Here is a 24,576-nt window from a genome sequence, read left to right as displayed (position 1 = left end):
AATAGTTTACAAGTGAGAAGTGTTTGACAAAAATACTAAAAAGGATCCCTCCAGTGAATCCCTCCAGTCCACATTCCTGTCCCAGAATCCCTCCCCTTCTCCCCTCCTTATCTCCTTTTCTGTTCCATCTCATAAACATCATCTCGCTTTTCCTCATCATGTTCGATAATCTTTGATTTTCTTTAGGTTTTTACTCTCCATTTTACATCTCCCATCATCTCCCAGAAACACTGATGCACATGGGTTTGTCAATAACCCGTCTATCTCCTCTCTCGCTCCATGTTTCCCCTCCCATATCCCACCATGTCGTCAGAAACCATTGTGTCAAAGGAGGAGAGAGCAGGATCGATCACTGCATCTCATGGCAGAAGGGGCTGGACATCATCTATTCGTATTTACATCGCCTCCTCCTGGGCGGAGAAGGAGGGAGGAGAGGATGAGGAGTTCGGACGAGGCGGTCGGTCTTGGGTCAGAAATGTCTTTTGTGAGGCTTCTCATATCGATACTTCATATTCACGAGTGTCCTGCTAAGAATGACAAAGAAGATGGACAAGAAAGAGGCAAAATTGACAGTGTGAGTATCTGGAGTATATGGACAATGCGTTGTTAAATGTACTGGACACTCACCCCTCCTGTCTCGTAGAGCGGGTTGTCAAACTCTGTCTCTACAGTGATCTGTCGGTAAGGGTGGGGGTAGATAAGTGGCAGCCTTAGGTTGGAGTGATACCTGCACCTGATGGACAAAATGAGGGAGAGTGTATAAAATAAATAAAATCATCAAGATAGTTGCCTCACGCATCCTGTGTCTGTCTGGAGTGTTGTTGGTGCATGTCCAACAAATGAACTCCATATATGCTAACAGCAATATGAAAATGAACAGTCGGGGGCAGTGTACGAGCAGTGTGGTGGAAGATTTTGAAGTCAAGCTAATAGTCCAATTAGCAATTTCCAATGACCAATTTCAGCCCTACCAGTCTCTGTGCTGTAAGTTGCCCTGACTTGATAATATGAAAGCTGTATCAGTCTTACGTGAATAAGCCAGCAAATTGTGTTATTTCCCAAATGCTAAACTACTTCTTAAAGTTAAGCGCTCCAAGATCATACCGTGTTACATAGATGTAGGCTCCTCCCAGCAGCACAGACAACAGAAGGACCAGGATGAAGACGGCCAGTGCAATGTTCCCTCCATCCAGAGTGGAGCCTGCGGTCGCCTCTGCAACTGAAACACAACACAAAGAAGCAAGTTTAATTAAAGGCAAGAGAACAAATAAAGCTCAAGACGTCTGGTCAGGGATGGGTCAGCAAACGTAAGTTGATTCTACAGGTGACTGCATGAATATAGACAGGTGGTTGGGAAAACACACAAAAAAACACAGACAATAGGAATGAATTGGCAGGCAGCTGTTTGCTGATGCAGGCAGAGCAGACACATGGAGGCGTTGTTTGAGGGGTTCTTGTGAGTCGACACAACAAATTGTGTGGTCTTTTCAGCCCCACAGTATCAGATAAAAACGACACACACACACACACACACAGACTCACCTTCCAAAGCATGGTTGCCAAAGCAGTCATGGTTGGCTGCAAGACATCATTCTGTCAGTCAGTGCATATGAAAATTGACATCATACTTCCTTGTGCAGTGTGCAATTTTGTAACAAGGCTGCTTTAAATTCTCTGTTCGCTAAAATCTCACTGATCACACTGTTCTGCCTCTCAGGCTATTAAAAAATAATATCATGACCTCCTTCTGCAGCTAACATAAAAAAGTAACTAGTTAATCAGCCAATACAATGCCCTTCATGTATTTTTAAATGTAAGCTCAGTGGCAGCTATAGCCATGAACAGAGATACACTCACATGAGAGAGATACTAGAAGTAAAGTTTACCAATACTTATGTACTTTTACTTAATAAGTTCTTCAATGCATGTATGTATTTTAAGTAAATGCTCCATATGCTGATTCAAACACTGTTTGATTCAGCTCTTACACATGTACTCTGCTCTTGTGTCTTTGGTCATGGAAAGGGATAAAAAGGCCACCATTCTCTGACCTCTTTGAATGCTGATCTAAGATTTGATAGTCGTTTTTTGGGAAAGGAGTTTAGCGAACTGTCAGTTGCATGAACAGGAGCATGATCAATCTGTATCAACAAACAAAGGGCACCCAAAACCCTTGGGTACGTGCATAAATCTGCAAACAAGGGAGCTTGTCATGCCACAAACATTGAAAAAAAATCCACCAAATTCTGCAGAAGCCTCACCCCTGCAAAGTGGAAGTGGGCCGCTCCAGAAGGACGGGTTTCCCAGGATGCATTTAATTGCAACTTCTCCAATGAGCTCGTAACCTTGGTAACAGACAAAGGTGAGCGACTCCTCAGGCAGGTAGAGCCTCTTGGACAGGATCTGGTAGCCGTTGTCAGGGAGACCAGGATTTTCACAGGAAACGGAATCCTCAGCTGTAGAAAAAAAAAAGAGGAAGAAAGCTGGATGGATGCCGTCAATGTTCCTCAACATGAATCTGAGGTTTTGCGTCAGAGCTCGACTGACACAACTGACAGGCTCCCGCTGAGGTGACATGACTCAGGGATTATCTCCACCCCCTCCTCCAGGTGGTTGAGGGCTGATTGGTATGGTGCATTAGCATCGCATTTACATATCAAACACTGCACACAAACATTAATAATTAAGTAAGCACATAGACACACACACACACGCTCATCATCAGTCCTGGGATTCTGGCATGCAGAGACGCTGTGATCTGTGTCAGCACAGGAAGGAGAGAGCCAGTCCTTTTTCCTTTCTGCAAGAAGTCACACAAACCCACTCATGTTAGATCCACAGCAGCAGGGAAAGAGCCTCTCATCTTCAGTTAACTGCCATGTACCCTGGTGACAGCTCTCTGTAGTCACAGGACTGGCAAGTTAAACCGCAGGACAGCTTCAGCACACAAGCTTCTTTCTATTTATTTATCTTTTTTGCATTTTTGTCTTCGTAGGGCAGTTATTAGTTGAGCCATAAATGAAACATGGGGGAGAGAGAGCTTATGTGAGGCAGCGCTTAGAGGAAAGTTTCCCTCTCAGTGAGCTAGCTAATGCTGCAGAAACAACGTGGGACTGGTTTAATTTGAGTTTAGCTTTTCTAGATTTAGTTTAAACTGCATTCACTACAGTGCACATCAGCTGATTGATTAGCTCGGTACATAAAGGTACCAATGGTTTAGTTTAATAGGTAATACACAAATACTGAATATGCATAATTCATTTCATTTGTATTGACCATGTTTTAATGATTCATTTATACGACTGCATCCGTTTTTTTGGAATACAGGTGGAAAAGTATTCTGATTGTTTTACTTATTCAAAATCCATCGGACTGATTACAAATATTACTATGTAAATTTGAATTCATTTATAAAATTTCAAAATGACCTGACTCAACCCTGCTTTGAATGATACTCACAGACACAGTGAGGGAGTCGAGACGTCCACACAGGAGTCCCAGGCTCACGGCCATAGCAAGTAATGGTGGCGCCGCCCTGTAGGATGAAGCCAGGATTGCAGCTGTATTGAATGGTTGTTCCCACCAGAAGTTTAGGATCTGACAGAGACCTGGTGGAGTGCTCCACATGACCAGGATCTGAGCAGTACATGACTGAGGGAAAGACAACAGGAAAATGAAGAGTAACATATTGTTTTTCATATACATGTACAGGTTTATTTATAAAACATATATAACGCATTATAATTTTTGGGGGAATTAAGCCTAACTTACTCCTTAATTTAATTCAATATTTTTAAAGGCCCAAAATATTAAGTGCCTTATATTCACTTATAATGTTTCCGCTGAAGCTGTTGGGGAAGTCAATTATTTATCCTCTGCATTGTGGTAAATAATAAAGAAAAACTCATTAAAAGTCCTTTCAGGAAGTGAACACTTTCTGCTGCTTCCACCATTATGCCTCCAACGGCAGCGTGATTCACCATAGCCGTGCCCAGCTACTTTTCACTGCCACCTGAGTTGATTAAGGTTTAACTTGCCATGTGACCAAGGAAACCACAGTAACCTGATAGGTGCAACCTGTAATGTAATGTATGCATGTAAATTAGAATCAAGTGTCTACGTAAGTGGCACCGTGCTCCAATCTATTCGAAGTCTCTTTGGAGGGATGTCCTTTAAACAGATGGTTGCCGCATAATCAAATAATAAGATTTGAATCCACTTTTGATCTCCCTTGTTTAACTTTTGCAGAAGCAAAGACATAACAATCAGGAAACTAAGTGTTATCAGAACATGCACACCAAAGGGAGATGCCATTTAAAAGAGGACTACCTTTTCCCATTGGTTGTATTGTCTTTGCATTGACTGTTCATTTAGAATAAGATGGTCAACTGCACAGTGAACAGTTGGCCACACTTTGTGTTATATAGTTGTACCTAACTTGACTTTTCTTGTACAATGTTTCAGGTTCTTCTACTTCGTTTATTTTTCCCTTTTATATACAGAGAGGGAGATTCATATTCATACTGTTCACTCCAGAATATGTATCTGATTGTGATAGAAATCAATTTGTTTCACAGAATTTGATTTGAACATGTGATTAGCTTATAAAATATGATAAACTGTAAAAAATTAAACTACAGCCACCATATTAAGTATTAATTGGCTTCACCATAACTGTAATAAGGTATAACATTAACATTCTGCTTGCAAGGTTGTATCAGCAATAATAATTCAATAATACATTTATCAATGTCGCTTATCCATTAGGGTGGTGGCAGTGGTCCCATCCTGGACAGGGCCAACATACAGATGAAAACAACCAATCACAGGCACACCTACTGTCAATTTAAAGTCTCCAACAAACCAACCCAATCTGGTCGTCTTTGGACTGGGGGAGGAGAAAATGCTCCACACAGAAAGGTCCCAGCCGAACTGGGATTGAAACAAAGAGCCTGCTACTTGCTCTGAGGCGACAGTGCACCACCCTAATTTAATAATAGAATATGTAACAATAATAATTTGATAAATTGAATTCAATGTTGTGCCTAAGTTAAGAATTTATCTAAATAAAGGGAAGACATTGTACTAACATGGAATAGAAATCCACCTTAGCTCAGCTTGGACATGCAGAAATCTGGAGTTAGCCGCAGCAGTACACAAGCGTTAATGAGGTGACTGAAATTAGCAAAAACATCTTAGGGAGTTTTTGAGTTCTTGTTATCAGTTAATAACGTCTACATACTTGGTCTCAAACATAACTGTGAGGTAGATGGAGTTTAAATAAGAGGGGAACTGACTTTTTTCACAGAACGGGGGCTGAGAGCTCCAGGAGAGGTCTAGCTGGCAGGTGAGGGTCTCCCGTCCCACCAGGTCATAACCAGGGTCACACTGGTAGGTGATGTGAGCCCCCCGCACCAGTGCAACATGGGATGTTGTCTTCCAGCCGTTCTGGATCTCAGGCAGGTCTGGACAGGAGTCGTTTCGGGACACCTCTGAAAAAATAAAAAAATAACAAACATTGATTAATGGCTCCATTATGACGTGTTATTGCTTGTGGTCCAGGTTCGGCTGCAGTGAAGGGTAAAAAAGCAACAAGATGAACAGCACCACATCTGATCTTGACATGAATACTGGCACATGCTCTCTGTGAGGAGGAGTCTGTCTCAGTGTGGAAGATTGATGGACTTATTGTGCCGTGACTTGACCATGTGGCAGAATGATGGATTTGATCTTTGTAGGGTGGTCTTCAAATATCAACTCCCCGGTGCTTCCACTCTGACAAGGACAGTTTGCTACTGAAGCTGCCTTCTGCAAACGTCATTCAGTTTAATTCAGGCTTACAGTGGACGAGTCCTCAAGAAAATGATCACAAGCTGTCAGTTGTCTGTCACATCTGCGGACAACTGACAGGAAAGAATAAATTCTATCTCAGATCATCATGAAGCAGCTGGTGGAGGCAGGCAGCCATCGATTTCTACTCTAAGGGAGTCTTCCATCGTGATATCAAATGGCCCTCGAGTGCGGGTTTTTCTTTTAAGCGATGACTGTCATCAACATTAGTGCCCGTTTCTCCTCCTTTGTTTTTTCCTTGTAGGAACCCTTGTGTATACGCCTCCAGAGTTTCAAATGGAAAATACAAGGCCGACCCATCAGCATTCTGGCAGTTGGGTGCACTACTGTTTGAAATGCTGGATTGATTCACACAGTTCACCACCCCTTGGTTCCTCTACAGTGAATTTCAAATCAGCAAATCACCATGTTAAGGTAATGCCAATTTTAATATGTTCCTTCCATGTTACAAGAGATTGCTGTAGATTCCAGGCTCTTGTGCTTAAAAGTACTTTAAGCACAAGATGTTTATTTCTCTGTATTGTTATATGAATATTGTTATGTAAGGACAATAATTGGCTTTATCATGATGTATGTGCTTGATTAATCAATCAAATCAGCTACAGATTTCTCTTGTTTTACCCATTCATAAAAATACAGGCATATGTATTACTCTGTGGATGCCAATGTCTTGAAAAAGAGAAGAAGAAAACCAAACTGCTTCCAGTTGCAAACCGTGCCAAAAAGAAAATACAAAACATTAATACAATTCACACTGTTCAAAGACAGAACAAATCATTACAGCCTCGAGAAACATGGAAATAAGAAGCCTCCTCTTGGGACTAGTGTGCACGTGAATGCATATGTATATTTGATGATTGATCGGACAGCTTACAGTATTGCATTACACTGTACAATATAATAAGCCCACAGGGATTTGTAAGTTGAAGTTCCTGGATCAATTATTCAGTCTCTATTGACTTGGTTTTCCTCCTCCGTGAACCCTGAATGTGTGTGGTGGGTAATTTATTCTCAGCACGCACGCACGCACGCACACACGCACGCACGCACACACACACACACACACACACACACACACACACACACACACACACACACACACACACACACACACACACACACACACACACACACACACACACAGACACACACACACACACACACACACAGACACACACAGGTATATAAAGTGAGTATCCCGCATATTCATGCTGTGTCTACTTGATTTACTCCTCTGGGAAACCTGTGAGAGCTTGTGGTGTCAGGAGGATGACAAGTAAATTGGACAGTGTGTGTCTCGGTGCAATTCTAAATTGGTGTCAGGTGTTGGATATGGGGAGCACAGCAGATTACTGTGTGTAGAAGAAGCGACTGAGCTTATTTGGCTGCTTGTGAAACTCTGGGGCTTGTGTGTCAATGAGGCACTGTTGCGAGATGGAGAAACAAATGTGATGTGATTGAATAAGGGCAGAGGGAAATGAAAGAAAAGACAAATAAAGATGAGAGGGGGAAAAAGGGAAGATGAAAAAATGGAGTCGGCAGCGAGTGAGGAAAGGGAAAATTAAAAAGAATGGGGGGGGGGGTAGATCTATCTTGTAACTGTGTAAACAGATCCCATGAAAAGATCAAGGCACAAGGTAAGCCATTACTAGCACGCAAAACTGTGGTTTAATTGCATTATGGGACAATGCCAGGAGTCCTTCATCAAGTGCATTTACTTGTAGCATCTTAGTTTTGAGCTGTACCCTGATTGAATGTTTGCATGGATCAAGAGACATTTGGTTATTGATATCTCTGAATACACGGTGCTAAAAGAAATGAGAGACACTCTACAGCAGGGGTGTCAAACTCATTTTTGTTATGGGTCCACATACTGCCCACTTCGATCTCAAGTGGGCCAGACCAGTAAAATCATAGCATAATAGCTTTAATGTTTTCTTTTTTTAAATTTAGAGCATGCCTGGCATCCGGCGGGCCGAGCTGGACCCCTGGCGGGCCGTATGTTTGACACCCCTGCTCAACAGTGACACGCTATTGGAAAGTGAATACAACTTCTATAAAGCAAATCTAAAAAGATTATTATTTTTTTAATTATGAAAAACTAAGTCCTCCTGTTTTGACGACATATTCCCCTCTGTTGGGCTGGAACTAAGACAAGGAGTTTTATTTTCAGGTTTTACTGTACGCTTCTAAGGAAGAGGAACTGTATCAGGAAAATCTATTTCGTATTCCTCTGAATAAATGCAGCTCCACTCCAAAGAGATCAAAGTCTTGGCATCTTCATTACTAACCAACACAATGGAGAATGCACAGAGAGCACTTGTAAATAGGATCAGTTATGGTTTTGTTTTGTTGTAGGATTTGCTGAAAATAATAAAAATGTAACTATCACCGGACTCTCACCCATGTAGTTGATGATGAAGCCCTCGCCCTTGCCAAAGACGAGCCCCGCCGGGTCGGAGTGGAAGGTGACAGTAAGGTCGGGGGTGGTGGAGGAGAGCTTGAAGGGGCTGCTTCCTCCCACGTACCGCCCAAGGATACGTGTGGTTACTTCATCACCATCAGTGATTGTCAACATGTCACTGTCGCTGATGTTAAGTCTGAGGAGAGAGAGAGGGGGGGGGGGGGAGAGAGAGAGAGAGAGAGAGAGAGAGAGAGAGAGAGAGGGGGGGATAAAGAGAGAGAGAGAGAGAGAGCGAGAGCGAGAGAGAGAGAGAGAGAGAGAGAGAGAGAGAGAGAGAGAGAGAGAGAGAGAGAGAGAGGGAGAGGGAGAGGGAGAGGGAGAGAGAGAGAGATCAGTTTCTGATGACTCAAAGAGTAATCTTGTTGACAGCCAACTATGTGGAAGACAGAATGACCTCAAAGGCTAAATGCTGCATTGATCTAAATGCAAAATGTTCAACAGTGTGTAAAAACAGACAGGTTTTTATTGGCACCGAGACGTGTTCCAGGCTGTCAAAGCGTGCAAGGTTTGGAATACTTAAATATCTGTAAATATGATGCAACATATTTCTACCGAAGAACTGAAGTATGTAATTAGATTGGTGCTCGCAGGGAGTCGAGATACACTTGTCAGACCCATTACATACTTCAGATAAAATTAGTTTAATAAACGCATTCATTTTTAAAGGACGTAGGGCCTAGGCCAAGTAGAATTGAAATGTGGTGACGGTTTAATTAATTACATCTTTGATTCACTGTGTTTTGTTACACATATCTTACTTATTATGTTGTGAGATGAAGCTGTACAAAACATTGTGCTAAATTAGACACTTTTAGCTGGAAACAAATCCATTACATTATTTTTGGGCTGTATTCAAGTGAATGAGAATAATTCAAATATATGGTTGGAAAATAAGTCATTCACTTGATGAAAAGCAGTGCAGTGATCCTAAACCAGATCTTCTCAGTGTGACTTCCCGAATTAAAATTAAACTTATGAACACAGTTTACTTTAGATTTACACTGGACCTGCCTGATATGTCTGAGGCGTCACAGATAGTCACAATGACCAAATACAGTGGCAGTCTCATTAGCGTGTCAGCAACCTTGTCAGGGTTTGACTTTAATGGTTCAGTGCATGAGCAGGAAAACAGAAATATCAATATGCACAACATCTGGACAGAGTGCTGCCCCCCCCCTTGAGCCTCCACACTCACAAATCCTCTCATACAGTTTTAATGACAACATCTGGCTCTTGGACGGGACAAAGTCTGGATCGGAGCAGACGTTGGGATGTGAGTCTGTGTGTTGACGTTAACTCACAGTTGTACATCAAGCAGCACCCGTTTGTCCTCCCCGACATGTATCCTCCAGCTGCAGTCCTCCCCCTCTCCATACCACTCTGGCCAGTTTGGAGACAGAATCACGCCCCCTGGACCAGTCAGATCTCCTCCACACTGTGCTGCAGAGAGACAGGGAGACAGACTGAAGAATGAGAAACCCCAGTTGTATATCATTTAAATCAAAGGAAGTAATTGGTGTGTGTTGTTTCCTTTGGTCAGAGCCAGGCTAGCTGTTTCCCCTTAATTTCAGTCTTAAAGATAACCAAAACAAGGAGAGATAAGCTAAGATGAGATAAACTAAACTAACTAAAATTTGTATCTGAATCTCAGCAAGAAAAGCAAATAAGAGCGGGTTGAACGTGTCGAACTATTCTAGGAGACTCCATCAGTTAAAATGTCAAACACACTACTGAAAAATATCCTCCACTTGTAGGAACTTATCATTTCTTGAGGCTCCTACATATGAATTAACTTGTCATATTCCCCAGTTTTTTCACATCAATATGTTTGCTTTTGTACAAACATTGAGTTCCATTTTCTGCAATCCAGCTATGATTTCAGCTAAGTCTCGCAGCAGTATGTGAAATAAAGTCACGAAAAGAAATCAATGGATTTTATGCTCATGGATAAGAATTTTTCCCCCTGTAAACTATTAACGTGTAGATATTACACCAAAATTCAACTTTACTATGGTTTATGATTCAGGTACCTACAGCACAGGATACATCCTGGTCTGGTCTAATACAGAACAAGTTCATAGAGACACGACTTACAAATTTGAATTCAACCAGGGGAATTCTGATTCTGATTCTGAATCTGGATTCAAACCCAATTCTTACAGTCATTGGTTTCTTTGTATTCACTTCTTTATGTCCCCACTGCTGTTAATTAATATAGCACTTCATAAAAAAAAACATGTTTCCAAGTCAAATATTAAGTTTGAAAGTTGAGGGGACTGTCAGAAAAAAGGAAAACGTAGTGTATATGTTTCACAAATCATGACATTAATTTTCTCTAAATGCTGTGGGAGTGGGTTCAAATGTGAGCATAAACTGGTTTTAAAGGTTAATTATGGGAATCTTCAGTTGAATATTCAATTTAGAATCCTTTTCAGTTTTTTATCTGAATAAACATGCAGCGAAAGTGTGATGTTTTTTTGAGTAGTGTCTTCAGTGCCCACAACCTCCACCTTCAGATCGAGTCATGGCCGGCTGTATGTTTCCTAATAACGGCAAAGTCAACGGAGCATTCTCTCTGAGCACATGGTCACCATGGCATCAAGACTGATACGACTACCGACTCTGCTAAGTAGGTGTGTTTATTTCTGCTGACTTGAAGAACTGCTCTTCTTTTTACACTTGTGGTACATTTTGTGAGCAAAAAACGTTCCACCATTGCAGCAGCCACCAACAAGTCTCTCCCCTAATGAACAAGAAAGGTAAAAAGATTGTCTGGCTTATGTTCTCTTCATCCCTTTAAGTTTTACCTTTGCAAATCGGCTCTGTGTCATTCCAGTATGGATCCCTCGCACTGATGCACTCAATAACAGGCGGCCCTTGTTCCAGCGAGTGTCCTGGGTCACACGTAAACTGAACCACAGCTCCAACCCCGTACAAAGGATCAGAGGTGGTGAAGTTTCCATTCTGGAGGTATGGCTCATAGCAGTGGCCACGCTCAAAAGCTGCAGGAGAAATTTTGGAAAAAAGACAGAGAGCCAAATATGTCTTATTAAAGTCACTCTGTATGGCTATTTGAATATATTCTTCATTTGAATTTCCTTTTTACGATACCTCAACAAACTGATGCCAAATTAATAGGTAATATATGTCATTCCAATTCCAAAGATGTTTCCTTGGTGAGCTCTTATTTTTCTCTTAGTTGGTGAGGATGGGCATGTCCACAATTTAACACTGCTAGGAGGCATTAGCTCAGACTGCATCTCCTGGCTATCCAATCAGAATCCTCTTGAACAACAATATAAGCAGCCTTGCAGTCATCTTAGAAATAATCATGTTTAAATAATCATACAGTAATTCAACAAATGTATCAGTTCATGTATAAACTGTGCTGCAGAAATACACAGATAATTGTTGTGTCTACATTAGCTTCCATACCTTCATAGCGGATGTTGAATCCTGTGTTGTGGTTAGGCTGATCAGTGATGAACTGGACCCTCACGGCTGGACCCTCACTGATCACTCCTTCAAAGGGTATCTGTCCACCGCGCCCTGAATCAAACAGCACCACAGAGCCGGCGTCCAGCCCGCTCCACAACACCAGCCTGCAGGGATGGAAAGATGGTAGGCATGAGTGCATGTGAAAGGGAAAACCTTGAAAAACCTACTGCTGAGCATGTTGGTTTAGGTTTCTAGGCTTAGATTTCCATGGTATATTGATATTACTGATGAGAAGAAAAAGTTCTGCTTTGTTATCGCTTTTTCTTTTCAGTATGAGGACGAAAACTCATGTTTTTGTTTTCATTTTCGCAAATATGTTTCTATAAAAGTTTTAATTACCGTCTTTGCCAGAACTTTGCACACATTCATTTGGAAACCAGTGAAAGATCTAGTTAAGAAGATATAACTGTCACAGATACAGTAGGAAGGATGATGACCCTCAGTGTAGCTCCTCATGTTTTACTACAAAGCAGGGCTCGGAATATATATAATATTTATCGTCATCGTGATATCAACGTGCACGATATACGTATCGCAAAAGGCTGCTTGAACTGCGATAAATACTTTCCATGTACCAAGCTCTGCATGTCAATATACATGTATGAGGCCATCAGATGGAGCTCTGCTGCCCTAGATAATGAACTAAAGATATTCAGATTATTGAAGGGCTTGTCCAGGTTTTCCTGCATAGAGAATTTTTCAAATTACGTGCCGCCGTACTAGAACAGAATTCTAGAACAGTTGAAATCGCTAGTAATCACATTCCATTCGTGATTTCTATAAGCGTTTGATTACTGTAGAAGAATAGCATAGCTTCTTTATTATACTCCTAGAACCTGAGGGAAAGCTAATGATGTGCACACACACACAAACACAAAAACACACACTGACTCCTTTGCTCACTCTCTCTCTCTCTCTCTCTCTCTCTCTCTCTCTCTCTCTCTCTCTCTCTCCCACTCACAGACTCAGCTGACGTCGCTGACCTACTCCAGTTTAAACTTTTTTGGTTTGATTGAAATGACGCCACAATATCAACACTGATCACCACATAATGATCAATACTATTTTAGATACTAGTTAGATCTTTCTTTAGAGCAGCGCACATTCATCAGACTGCTCTCTTCCTCTCTCTCTGACACACAGACATATGTGTAAATTCTTTGTTACAATAAAACTACAGCAGCGTTAAAGGATAGAAATTCTAAATTGCTAAAATAAAAGTTTAAGCTGTATGGTGCCAAATCACAACATACAAGACTATATGATTGAGAACCCTCCAACAACTGTTCCATGTTTCGTTGCATTTTTCGTATTGTCACAAAAATGAGTGCCTGTTAAAGTTTAGAGAACCAAAAACTTTCAGATTCGTAGACCAGGTTGGTCACAGACTCAGAGGAGACATTGTCCCATAAAACCCATTCATAGATGCCCTGACCTGTCAGTGGATCCCAAGGCCAGTCTCTCGAGGTGCAGGTGCAGCCTCTGGCCCTTAGGTGCCTCCAGGGACCAGGAGCAGGAACAGTCCTGGGTGGCGTTTGGCCCATGGTGGGGAGAAGGGGACAATACCCTCCCTACTGTGGCATTCTTCACTGTCCCTCCACAAAGAGCTGCAGAAGAGGAGGCACTTTTACTTTGACATGGAGGCCAAAACTTTTTGCTGCATATGAAACTTGCTGAATCTTGCTCCACATTGAAACCAGCCTCTGCATCTCTTGACCTACTCACCTCTGCAGCTGGGTTCCTTGCCGCTCCACACAGGCAGGGAAGCATTGAGGCAGGTGAGCAGCGCCTCCCCCTGGAGGTGGTACCCCATATGGCAGTGAAAACGGGCATTGCCTCCAGGGAGCAAGTCCAGCACAGACACCTCCCCAAAATGAGGCCTCTTCGGCAGGGAACAGCTCAGCCTGAAGACTTTAAACAGAGAGAGGGGGTTGACAGATGCTACAAGCTTTCTACTTTTAATGCAGTTACAGTTTGCAGAACAAACAGTAAATTATTGATTATTAGACATATTATTGTTAGCATCCAAATGAGTACAAGTCAGGTCACGTACTGTAGAGTAGTGTTAGTGAGGGCCAGCTTGTGGGTTCCTGATGTGTGGTTTCTTCACTCTTAAAATAATTATTTACACAGCCTTGTACCTTGTACCTTTTTTCCATTTTCCAATATTTATATTTTTGCTCTGAATCAAATGTTTTATGGTCACGATTCATCTCAAAGCTGGTCGACCTGGTTCCAGACCTAAAACTCTTTCATAAGGACATCTGAAATGTCAATGGAAAATATGAATGGGGACCATTGTTAAAGTAAAGGGTCACGCTCTATTTTAAGGCCTCTGTATTGTTCAAACAAAGTAGGCCACATGTCAAATCTCCACTCTGAAACTCAGTCATTCTCACAGGGCTTGTATACAAAATACCCAAATAACAACATTACCACAAGACTCAGTCAAAATTTATGTTTATTGCTGTACATGTATAAGTCAATGTTCACTTCTTCCATTATATCATATGCAAATTGTGTGACTTCTTGTTTTTAGTCTGAAGCTGCTATTTTACAATTTACTTCACAACAACTAAAGATCAGAAATAAATGTCAGCCCTGAGTGCTCATTTCATTCTGTTCACGCTTGCCTGTATTAGGACAGAAGTGGCCAAAAGAGCTTATAAACATACAGTACAGAGAAATAGTGTGAGTTAATTATTCTTGGTCAATTAACGTTAAATGGTTTAGAAAATAAGCAATTGCACGATGTATATATATTCTAATTAAATTATCATAATAGTACCCTTTTCTGTCTGTGTTGTCTTTAGTCTCTTAACGCTGTTTTATTTGTATGCCTTTCTATCTCACCCTCATTTCCCACTGTGAACAAATTCTAATCTCAGTCAACATGACTCTCTTCTGGTCTGCTTACATGCACGGGATGTAAAATGATTAAATGGCTGTGATTAACAGCACAGGTGGTTCTTAATACTATGATGCTTCCTCCTTTACATATGATATCCTCTGTGGGCTTGTACAGCACACACACACACACACACACACACACACACACACACACACACACACACACACACACACACACACACAAATCTCCCCATTCTCAGCCCTCTAATGAGATGGGAGCCAATTAATCTGAGCGCGTATCAGCTAATTCACATGACAGATTCAATCACCGTGCTAAGTAATAAGATGAGAAGATTTTTGATCATTCCATTAGCTTGTATACAAAGTACAAACAGTGCCTGAGTTCCTAATGATGAATTTACTCTTATTGAATCTGTAGAGCGTATATAATGTGACAGACTGTGTGTGTGAGTGTGTGTGTGTCTGTACACATGGACATGGACTCACTCTGATAGTGCAGCTGGAAGATGCCCATGCTTCCCTCTGGTCCAGAGCGGTAGTAGACGGACAGAGTGTTGGTGGGACTCCGGATCACCTGACCTTCGACCATCAGCGTCTGATTGGCCAGGACCAGCAGGGACCCTCGTTCATCTACACCCCTGATAGAGAGATGCTCACCCTCCGACAGGTTCACACTCTTCACCTGAACACACAGTGAAAATACACCCTTAATATTTGTATGCTTTCTAATGCTCCTAAGTTAGTATTAATTGATGATACATTGACGAGCATTTACTACATGGCAAAGTCTGTTATGGAAAAGTTTCAGTGTCAGGCTTTGTTGTTTTGAGGATGTCATTCTCAGATATTAATAGTAAATTAAACTAAATGGTACACAAGTGGTACTAATATATAAGGGATGCTTGTAAACATCAAAGCATCTAAAGTCAAAATCTTTTAAAATTATACAGAAATATAGAAAATCATGACCTAACCCTGGACTTCCCCTCAGTTCTACGTAGAATTTTTATCTTTTGAGCCTTTGGATTCACTCACATTGCTGTCATCAGTGTGTTAATATCCAAGATGGACCTGACTGTTGTGAAAAAAGATTGTGGTAAATACCAAGAATATGAAAGGAGAGTAAATATAACAGAGAGGCCAGAAAGGCTTGACCCCAGATGAATATTACTTTATGACAACTCTTCAATGTTGTGTTTAAAGTTTTTTGCACTTTGCACACAAGGGCACACAAGTTTTATTCTAAGGGTACTTACTTATTTAATAAAAAGTACGCTATTATGAAGAAGCTTCAGTGTGGTCTTACTCCTGCTGCTCAAATTCAAAGGCTGTGCTCTTGAGTCAGTTATTGCTGCAAGATTCAGTAGTACAGCATGGCTTTTGGTTTAAATTTGCATCATGATTCCTGGAAGCAGGAAAAATAACCCACCCAAATCCAGCTCTGTTCCCAAAATGTGTTGATGGTTGTCACACGCTGGAGGGAAACAGAATCCTTTTTGTAAGTGAATTAGGTGACATCAGAAATCTCAGCGAATAAAAATTTAATAACGTGAGTGTGTTTGGACATCTATTGTTGTGAGGACCAACTTGAGTCACAGTGCCTGGACATTTCAGCTGCTTCTTATTACTTCAAAGGACTGTTTGAAGATTTAGATGTAAAGTTAAATTTAAAACTAGGATCAAATTAGGACTGGGATTAGGCATTTATAGCTGTATGCAAAAGGAAGAATATTAATTACTGACATAGTAGGGAGCCCAAACTTCTACACATTCCACACATTTATTTTTTATTTTTACTGAGGTTTTCTTTTTCAAATGTGTAAAAAACGAGTTTGTCAGCATGTTGGGGTCCAAACATTTGTAATGGTTAAGGTAAGGAGGAGCCACAAACGTCTAGAAACATTATACACATAAGTGTGATATTTTTGCAGAAAGACAATTAACATAAGCTGTTGTCTCAAAATAAATGAAATCACAATGAAAATGTTCTAACCAAAGAAAAATGACCCACGGGGGAACAGTTCTTAAAAGAAAAAGCCCATGGATGAATCTAACTGCTGACCCCTGCTGTGTCGGATTAAAGCCATGAAAAGAAAATGGAGAGGGAGAGAAAGAGAGAGAGAGAGAGAGAGAGAGAGAGAGAGAGAGAGAGAGAGAGAGAGAGAGAGAGAGAGAGAGAGAGAGAGAGAGAGAGAGAGGGAGAAAAAAAAGAGAATAGCCCCCTTTACACAGCCTGCTCAAGGTGGGAATGGTTCACCTGTATTCCATCCTGCCACTCTGTGTAAAAGTATAAACATGGAACTCAGGTCATGCTGTCTAAAATCACAAGCTGTGGCGGTGATATTTCTGCTCCGTTTGGTTCAGTGGCAAAGGCTGTCATTCTGAAAACTGGGCTTCTCAAGAGAGAGAGACAGAGGGGGCAGTACCAGCAGCAGTCACTAGGAGGCAGAGTTCCCCCCGGGATCAGATCAGAGGCACCCTCGTGGTCACATAAACACAGCGCTATAACTCCAGAGTGATGTCCAGCATGATGAGCAGTGACTCTGCTGACAGTGGCTGTTGTCTAGTTGCTGTTGCTGCTGATGTGCATACCTGCAGCTCCACTCCATAGCCGGTGTACACGGTCACAGTGTAGGTGCAGTGTAAGAAGGTACCATCAGGCAGAGGGGGGTCGTCCAAGGAGTCTATGTATCCCTCCGGGTCGGACAAATTCACCATGCAGCTCTGCACAGCTGAGGAGAGAGCAGAAGAGTTGATTTAGCACTGGCCTTTTTTTTTTTTTTGGAACCATACGTTGCCTTGTAATCCCTTTAATGTGAGCCTGCTCCGAAACTGACTGGAAATCCCTGCTGTGTATTTTTAATGACAGAAATTAAAGGGATCAGAGCCACTGCACAGCAGACAAAAGGCACAGCGAGCACTGTTAACAGTCACATGAAATAATACATCCTCCATTTTCTATTTTTGTATGATCAGTAAAGGGGGAAGTATTCAGATTTGTAAGAAAAATAAGTTATAATGCATTGGAAAGAATCCTCCAATCCCAGCAAATGTACTGTACAAAGTAACTAACTACAAATGAAATGATAAAAAAATATCATGAGCAAATTCTTGAAAAGGAGTAGTTTTCCATTTCATTGTAATACTGGATTATTCTCGCTGAGGCTTCACACAAAGACATGGGGCGGCTGTGGCTCAGGAGTTGGAGCAGGTCGTCCATTGACCAGAACGTGTGTGGTTTATTCTCAGTCTTTCCCATTCCACGTGTCCTTGGGCAAGACATTGAGCTGCTGATGGATGAACCAGCAGGGTGTGAGTGATGAGTGATAGAGAAAGTGCTGCACATAAATGGAATATGTGTGAATGGCTGAATGTCAAAACTGTACTGTAAAGCATTTTGAGTGGTCATCAAGAAAAGTGCTGTATAAATACACACCATTCCCTTATGATGCATTTGAATCTAAATTCATACTGATTGGAGTTTAATATGTTATTATTTACTTTACCTCATAAAGTACTTACTTAATTTACTATGTAACCTTATGAGGCTGTTCAATCAAGGCTATTTATCCATATTGAGCTAAGTAAACTAGTCATGTGACTGATACAGCTGGAGGACAATGGCATCAGCCATGATGTCAAATATATTAAAACTTATATTAACAAAATATGCAGCTTGATAATTTGGGAAGCTCGATAGGTTGCACATGAAGCAAAAGCACCAGGTTGGGATTCTGTTTTTAGGACTTGAGCCTTGTATCGTGGTTTTGGTCTCGGTTTCAAAACCACAAATGTCAACTAAATGGTAGTGCTAGATTAAAGTAAGTTCATCATCTGGGGACAGTGAATGTCGTTTTAATATACATTTATAATGACAATCTCTGAAACAGTTGCTCAATCTTCGTTAAAGAGACTGACTTCATGTGGCTAAAAATTGTCTTTTCCTGAGATAGTGGAAAAAGTGTAAAGTAGAATAAAATGGAAATATAAATTTAAAACTGAACGTTCCAGCACTGTGTAATGTGGTCCATTGAATGAATAAAGAAGGGTTTTGACTTTAGACTAGATGATTGACTCATACCTGATGAAAGTGTCCCTGTATCAGTTTCCACATCCTCAGTGTCCTCGTCCACCATCATGGCCACAGTGGTGATCTCAGCTTCTTCTTCGGGAGTGTGTGTCTGTGTGTGAGGCAGAGGGGAGTGTGTGTCTGTAGGAGCAGGCTGGGTTGGATCGCTGCCTTGGCCTGACACTGCAGCTGATGCTGGGGGTTTTACCCTCCTTAGTAATCCCCCGCTCTGATGCTCCAGGGAGTGACTTCCAGGGAGGGAGCTGATGCTGAGTCCCCTGCCCAGAAGGGGGAGCAGGTTCTTTGGCAGGGCAGAGGGGAGGATCGGCCCTTTCTGGGAGACAAGTCGTCCGTTTTGGGCAAGCACTGAATGCAGAAAACCTCCAGCCACGGCACTGGAGCTTTTGGCTTTGGGGCTGTATTCCTTTGTGCTCATTGGTGTCACCACAGGGGACGGGGTAAAGGGGACAGCTGTGGGAACTTCTTTATCTGAAAAGAGTAGAAAACAAAGGATGAATGACTTTAACTGGCAAGACGAGTGAATTAAAAAGAAAAATCTTTGAAGATTCCCTGGGAGTGCATCTCTGGGTGGTTCTGTTACTGTCCTGCTAGTTTTATTGGAAGTTTGGTTATCTAGCAGAACAGCCAAAGCATGCACAAATATGTACACAAAATAAGACGATGTAGTGGAGAGACACAGCAGTTCAACATGACATGAAGGTGGGGGGGGACTGAAAAAAAGAAATGCACAGACAGGCAAACCACTCTGCCGTGCATGCTAAAATTCCATCTGCAGCAGCTTAGTTCAAGAACAGCAGAGGCAGCATTTACATACACACAAACTCCTACACACACACAGAAACGCACACACAATACACCTCCTGTCAACTTCCCCACATACTTTGCAGTCCAACAACAAGCAACCATACAGTATATACACTCCAGCTGAAAATGTGCTCATGATACAGTCTCACATTAATCTACATTTGAGTGTCAGTTACGCGCTCCTCGAGCAAGAAATGCAGACCAGAGCTGTACTGCAGCTGATGTTTTTATCAGGAAGGAAATAAGTCAGGGGAAAATGTCCTCTCAGCGATGTCAACAACACAAGTGCTTTCTCCTTGTTTTGGTGCTTTTCCATCTTCAGACAGAAAGTAAATAGCCGCCTTATATTTATGGATTAATACTTGCATTACACTCCATGTGCCAAACCGCCATCGTCAAGAAACTAATTTCAGCGCCTCACAGCTTGCTGCTCTTTAGGCAGGTTCTGATGCAGCAGATGTTGCTACACACACAGACACAAACATGCATATAAACACACCTATTGTTGATGTAGTTCTGCTCGGTCTACTTTTTATTTTCAAGTTGTTGACATTTAATTATGGTTTCACAACAAGTGAAATATGGCCTTCCACAGTGAGTGTTACATTATATGCTGTTTGTCGCCTTCCTGCTAGTGAGTATTTTGTGTCTGTTTACAGTGAGTCTTTCAGAAGTCAGCACTATGTCTTTTGTTATAATCTTGAGAAATGAATGACACAAGTCATTTAATTAATTCCGTTGCCACTGTTCTGTTTTAGGATTATAGGGGATCCAATCCCTTTGTAGAGTACAGATACCTGCAATGACCTGAATAAATAAAGACCTCGGAATAAATGTTCCAACTGAGGGTTTCAAGATGGGTGTCATGATGTCACTTGATGGCATGTTGGAGAATATCCCTTGTATGTTTGAAGGTCTACCACACTATTTAAGATGAAACCACCAGTTGATGTTGACGGACGTTAGCGACCACCAGCAGATGGTAGGGACATATGTTCATTTCTCTACCTTAGCATCACCGGGTGTTCCAGCTTTGTAATCACAACTACTAATTAAAACAAGAACCTGAAGATACACTGATGCTAAAGGTAAATCTGACTGGCTACTTACTGGCTTGTATGGCAGCACTATGAAAGTCACATGGACCGCTCAGTAGAGCAGACATCATAACCTCTATGCCTTTTCTCAACTGAGCACCTACACTATGATATGTTATCATGCTAACAGCATCAACAACTTCAGGTGCAGAACTTGACACTATTTGAATATGCCAAATGTAAATCCCTGTGATAAGGTGAAGACTGCAAGCAATCATGTAAGCTGCTTTTTCTTCTACTATTGTTTCATGCTTAATCAACTTCAAGCAATCGGTCAGAAAGTCAGAATTATTCAAGTGCTTTAACACTGGAAACTAACCAAACTTTGGTTTAGTTTAATCCGGAACCAAACCACCTCTTTTGGTCGGACTGAGTTTTGGTTAGTCATTCTGGATCTTGGTTCGAGGCACCTTTCACATCTATTATTTTGATTCTGACTAAACTGAAAAGGTCCGAACCAAACAAGGTGTCATGGTTCTGTCTTTTGAGTGTTTAGTCTCCGCCTCTTTTTGAACAGTGTTTTCAGTTTGTTTTTGAGTTGTTTTTGTGTCTCAGGTTTTCCCACTCCCTGTGTTCTGTTTCCTGTTTTATTTTGTGGTTTCTGCTCCCAGTGTGTTTTCTTTCTTCACTTCCTGTCTTTGTGATTTCCTGCACAAGTTCTCATGTGTTCCACCTGTGTTCAAATGCCCCTGCCTTCCCTGTGTGTATATAAGTCTCTGTGCTTCCCCTTGTCATTGTTGGTTCGTTGTCTTAATGCCTGTCGTAATCTCCTGTCGTTATGCTTCATCTCCTGTGCTCGCGTCCTCTGCATCCTCTCTGTAAGGTCCTGGTGTTCTCTGAGGTTCCTCTGTTTTGTTATTTTCTGTTGGACATTTTCCATTAAAATACAATTTGTTTAAAACTCTGCATTCACTTGCCTAACCAAACCTGACACAGGGTTGGTATAACGTGTTTTGCTGCAGCAGAGGTAACAAATTCAAGATCGATACTTACAAGTCACACCTCAGAGCTACAAGTGAAGAGGTGAAAAAGGAAAACTGTCAAACTGATTTGTTCGCAGTGCAGACACAAAAGCGTGAACTATGTTGCTAATAGATCATGTCATGTTAATGTCACAACAACTTGTTGGCAGAGCAAATGCTGACAGCTCCTCTGGTACCTTCAATAATCATTTAACTCTTCTAACATGATTGAATAGGACTTGACCTTCTGTGCTTTTCTGTTCACTGGTGAACTTCTCCATATATTTATTCCACAGTGAGATCATTTGGGAAAGCCTATATCAGCCGAAAAAGTACCTTTAGGCACAGCTCCAAACCACATTTATACATCATCTCAGTGACTGTAAGGACTGATCACATTTGATGTATTGCTGACCGCAAGTATTGATGACCGCAGCTTCTAAAGAGGGCAGGACCTCGGCTCCCTGTTTGCTATCACTGTATCTGTTTAGTGTCCACATCTTTAATTCATTTGATTGAAAAATGTTTGCTGTCATGACTATGATGACAAGCTTGAAGTAGCAATTTGTGGGCATCAAATTAATCCGAGCATATGTACCAGTTCAAGGATCTCGTCTGCCTCTTCAGCCGGTCTGATAATGATTAGTGAAAGCATCAAATGCTCTGCAGTGACAGAATGGCTTTGAAGGAAGTTTTGCATTGTAATTTAACTTTTTAAATTACATAACATTTCATTCAGCTGACTCTTTTATCCAAAGCGACTTACAATAAATGCATTCAACCATGAGGGTACAAACCCAGAAAAACAAGAATCAAGTACAATTTGCTTAAAAGAAGCCAAACTACAAAGTGCTACTTGTAAGTGTAATAGAAGTGCAACCAAACTGAATATTTTCTTTTTTTTTCTTAACCAAGGTGTCGGAAGAGATGTGATTTTAGTCTGCGGGGGAAGATGTGTAGACTTTCTGCTTTCCTGATGTCAATGGGGAGCTCGTTCCACCATTTAGGAGCAGGATTTTGTTGAGTGACTAGCTGTCCCCCGCAGTAAGGGAGCAGCAAGCCAGTTGCTTAATACTTTGTACTATTGTTTCATTATCCTATTGATGTGTAATTTTTGCGTTTTTATCTCATGTTCATTTTACATTTACGTGCGATAACCCGTCACATATGTCAACCCTTTGTGTGTTTCTTAATTTCTATGTTAAAATTGATATATTATAAAAAACATCACAAATGGGTTAGATCAAGAATCCAAAGAATCTCCTATTTCCTGTAGTTGTATATGCCTTCGGGTGAAATGAGCCTTTAAGACTAATTGAAACAGTTTGTTGCCTGAGCAGCACATTTGTGTCTGTGTCAGCTTTAGACTTTTAACATTTTCAAAGAAGTGTCTGAGGAATTGTTGGCTGACAATCCTTTGTCCTTAATTGGTCTCCAGCGTGTGTGGGATTTGCAATTATCCTGCCTTTGTTTTGTTGCTGCACGCATCCCAATTACCTGATTTATACTAGTGGGTCATCATTTGACTTTGAACTGTTGAAGTGATGATGTGTAATGAGAGAGACACATGGATACAAATACATCAGCTGAGAACTGATGATAATCAGAATCACAATGAGCTTATACCGCTAAGGGCACCATAACATTTTAAAGGAGAAGTCAACAAGCTTGGTTATAGAGCATGTTTGAATTTCCTATGTATGAGAGCAATGCGCTGACAGCTTCGATGGCTGTGCTGCTATACCTGAGTAATTTGGTTCAGTCGTCTGAGTAAATAACCAAAGCCCAGATGTTGTGAAGCCCATTAAAGCACAGATTGTGTTTTCCCACATCCTAGTTTTTCAGATTAATGTGCACCATTTAATTCTGAGGAAACGTGTTGATGAGTGCTGACAGACTTGTAGCAGTTCGAAGTCTGTTTGACGGATGCAAACTCCACTATGACAGCGACAGTTTGATGGGGCATTTATCTTTTTTGAAAAGACTGTCATCTGGTAGACTTGTCATGTGGTACACAGATCACGTTGAACAAGTTTTGATTTAATGACAAGAAAAACAACTTAAGAGGCTGAAACAATGAGGAAATAAACAACAGTGAACACCTTCCACACTTAGTTACTATGTGGGTCAGGATATGAATTCTTACTTCAAACCTAATTTTAACTGCTAACAAGAGGAGTGAGTTTGCAGTTTTTTTTTTTATTCTGCCCCGAGAAACCATTGCAACTGATTTCAGTGATCAGTATCCCAAATCAGAAAGGAGGTCATGATCAGGAAAATCAGGCACTGCTTGTTTTCCTCTAAACCGCCGGAACTGCAGTATTCATGAAGCTCATAGAAGAGCAACTGAAAAGCAAAAAAAACATTACAAGTGAGGAGTAACAAGAAATGGTAATGCAGGAAGAGAATAAATCAGAGCGTTTGGCAGAAAAGGTTATACGACACAACTGGGACGAGAAAAGAACCACTGAGCAGATTAGGCACTTTAAACCTAATAACATGGGACTGTCGCCATGGTTGGAACGACAGATCCTAAGCAATGGCAGAAACCTAAGCTCCCTGCCTGAGTGGTCAAAGATGAACTGCTCAACACTGCACGCCAGATTACAATTGGATCTCATCTGTTTGGGCCGTGCAAAAATTAAATCATAAAGAGCTTATTATATCGAAAAATATCTATTGCAATCAATAATAAATCATTACTTGTGTTCATCTTAAAGAAAGCCCCTTCCAAAACTGCTTATTTATATCCACATTCAGCAGCTACCAAGCAGCGTGCTCATTCATTGAGCATGGTGTGCAAGCCTAGCTCTGGTTTTGGTGAAATATCTGTAGCTGCTAAAAGCTGCACTGTGTCCCCCAGCTGCTTTCTGACCATGTCTATCTGCTGTTTGCTGTTGAACAGGTAGTGGACAGAGGCTTTAAACAGATATTTATAAG

At 41.3% G+C, this 24,576-nt stretch overlaps 1 protein-coding gene across 1 annotated transcript in view; it reads right to left on the bottom strand.

The window, feature by feature from the left end:
• Positions 1-494: 494 nt before the first annotated feature.
• Positions 495-24,576, bottom strand: part of LOC133007925 (seizure 6-like protein) — a 55,268-nt gene continuing 31,186 nt past the window's right edge. Inside the window, exons 2-17 of the mRNA XM_061075765.1 lie at positions 18,765-19,241; positions 17,276-17,415; positions 15,170-15,365; positions 13,538-13,723; positions 13,248-13,419; positions 11,750-11,916; positions 11,122-11,316; positions 9,616-9,754; positions 8,254-8,450; positions 5,298-5,492; positions 3,460-3,651; positions 2,262-2,456; positions 1,543-1,578; positions 1,105-1,219; positions 628-733; positions 495-527 (exon numbers count right to left, since the gene is read on the bottom strand). Of these exons, the coding sequence (XP_060931748.1) occupies positions 495-527; positions 628-733; positions 1,105-1,219; positions 1,543-1,578; positions 2,262-2,456; positions 3,460-3,651; positions 5,298-5,492; positions 8,254-8,450; positions 9,616-9,754; positions 11,122-11,316; positions 11,750-11,916; positions 13,248-13,419; positions 13,538-13,723; positions 15,170-15,365; positions 17,276-17,415; positions 18,765-19,241 (2,741 nt within the window). The remainder of the gene's footprint in view (positions 528-627; positions 734-1,104; positions 1,220-1,542; positions 1,579-2,261; positions 2,457-3,459; positions 3,652-5,297; positions 5,493-8,253; positions 8,451-9,615; positions 9,755-11,121; positions 11,317-11,749; positions 11,917-13,247; positions 13,420-13,537; positions 13,724-15,169; positions 15,366-17,275; positions 17,416-18,764; positions 19,242-24,576) is intronic.

Source organism: Limanda limanda, chromosome 1, assembly GCF_963576545.1.
Source record: "Limanda limanda chromosome 1, fLimLim1.1, whole genome shotgun sequence".
NCBI lineage: Eukaryota > Metazoa > Chordata > Actinopteri > Pleuronectiformes > Pleuronectidae > Limanda > Limanda limanda.
This window is presented reverse-complemented; position numbering and strand designations above follow the sequence as displayed.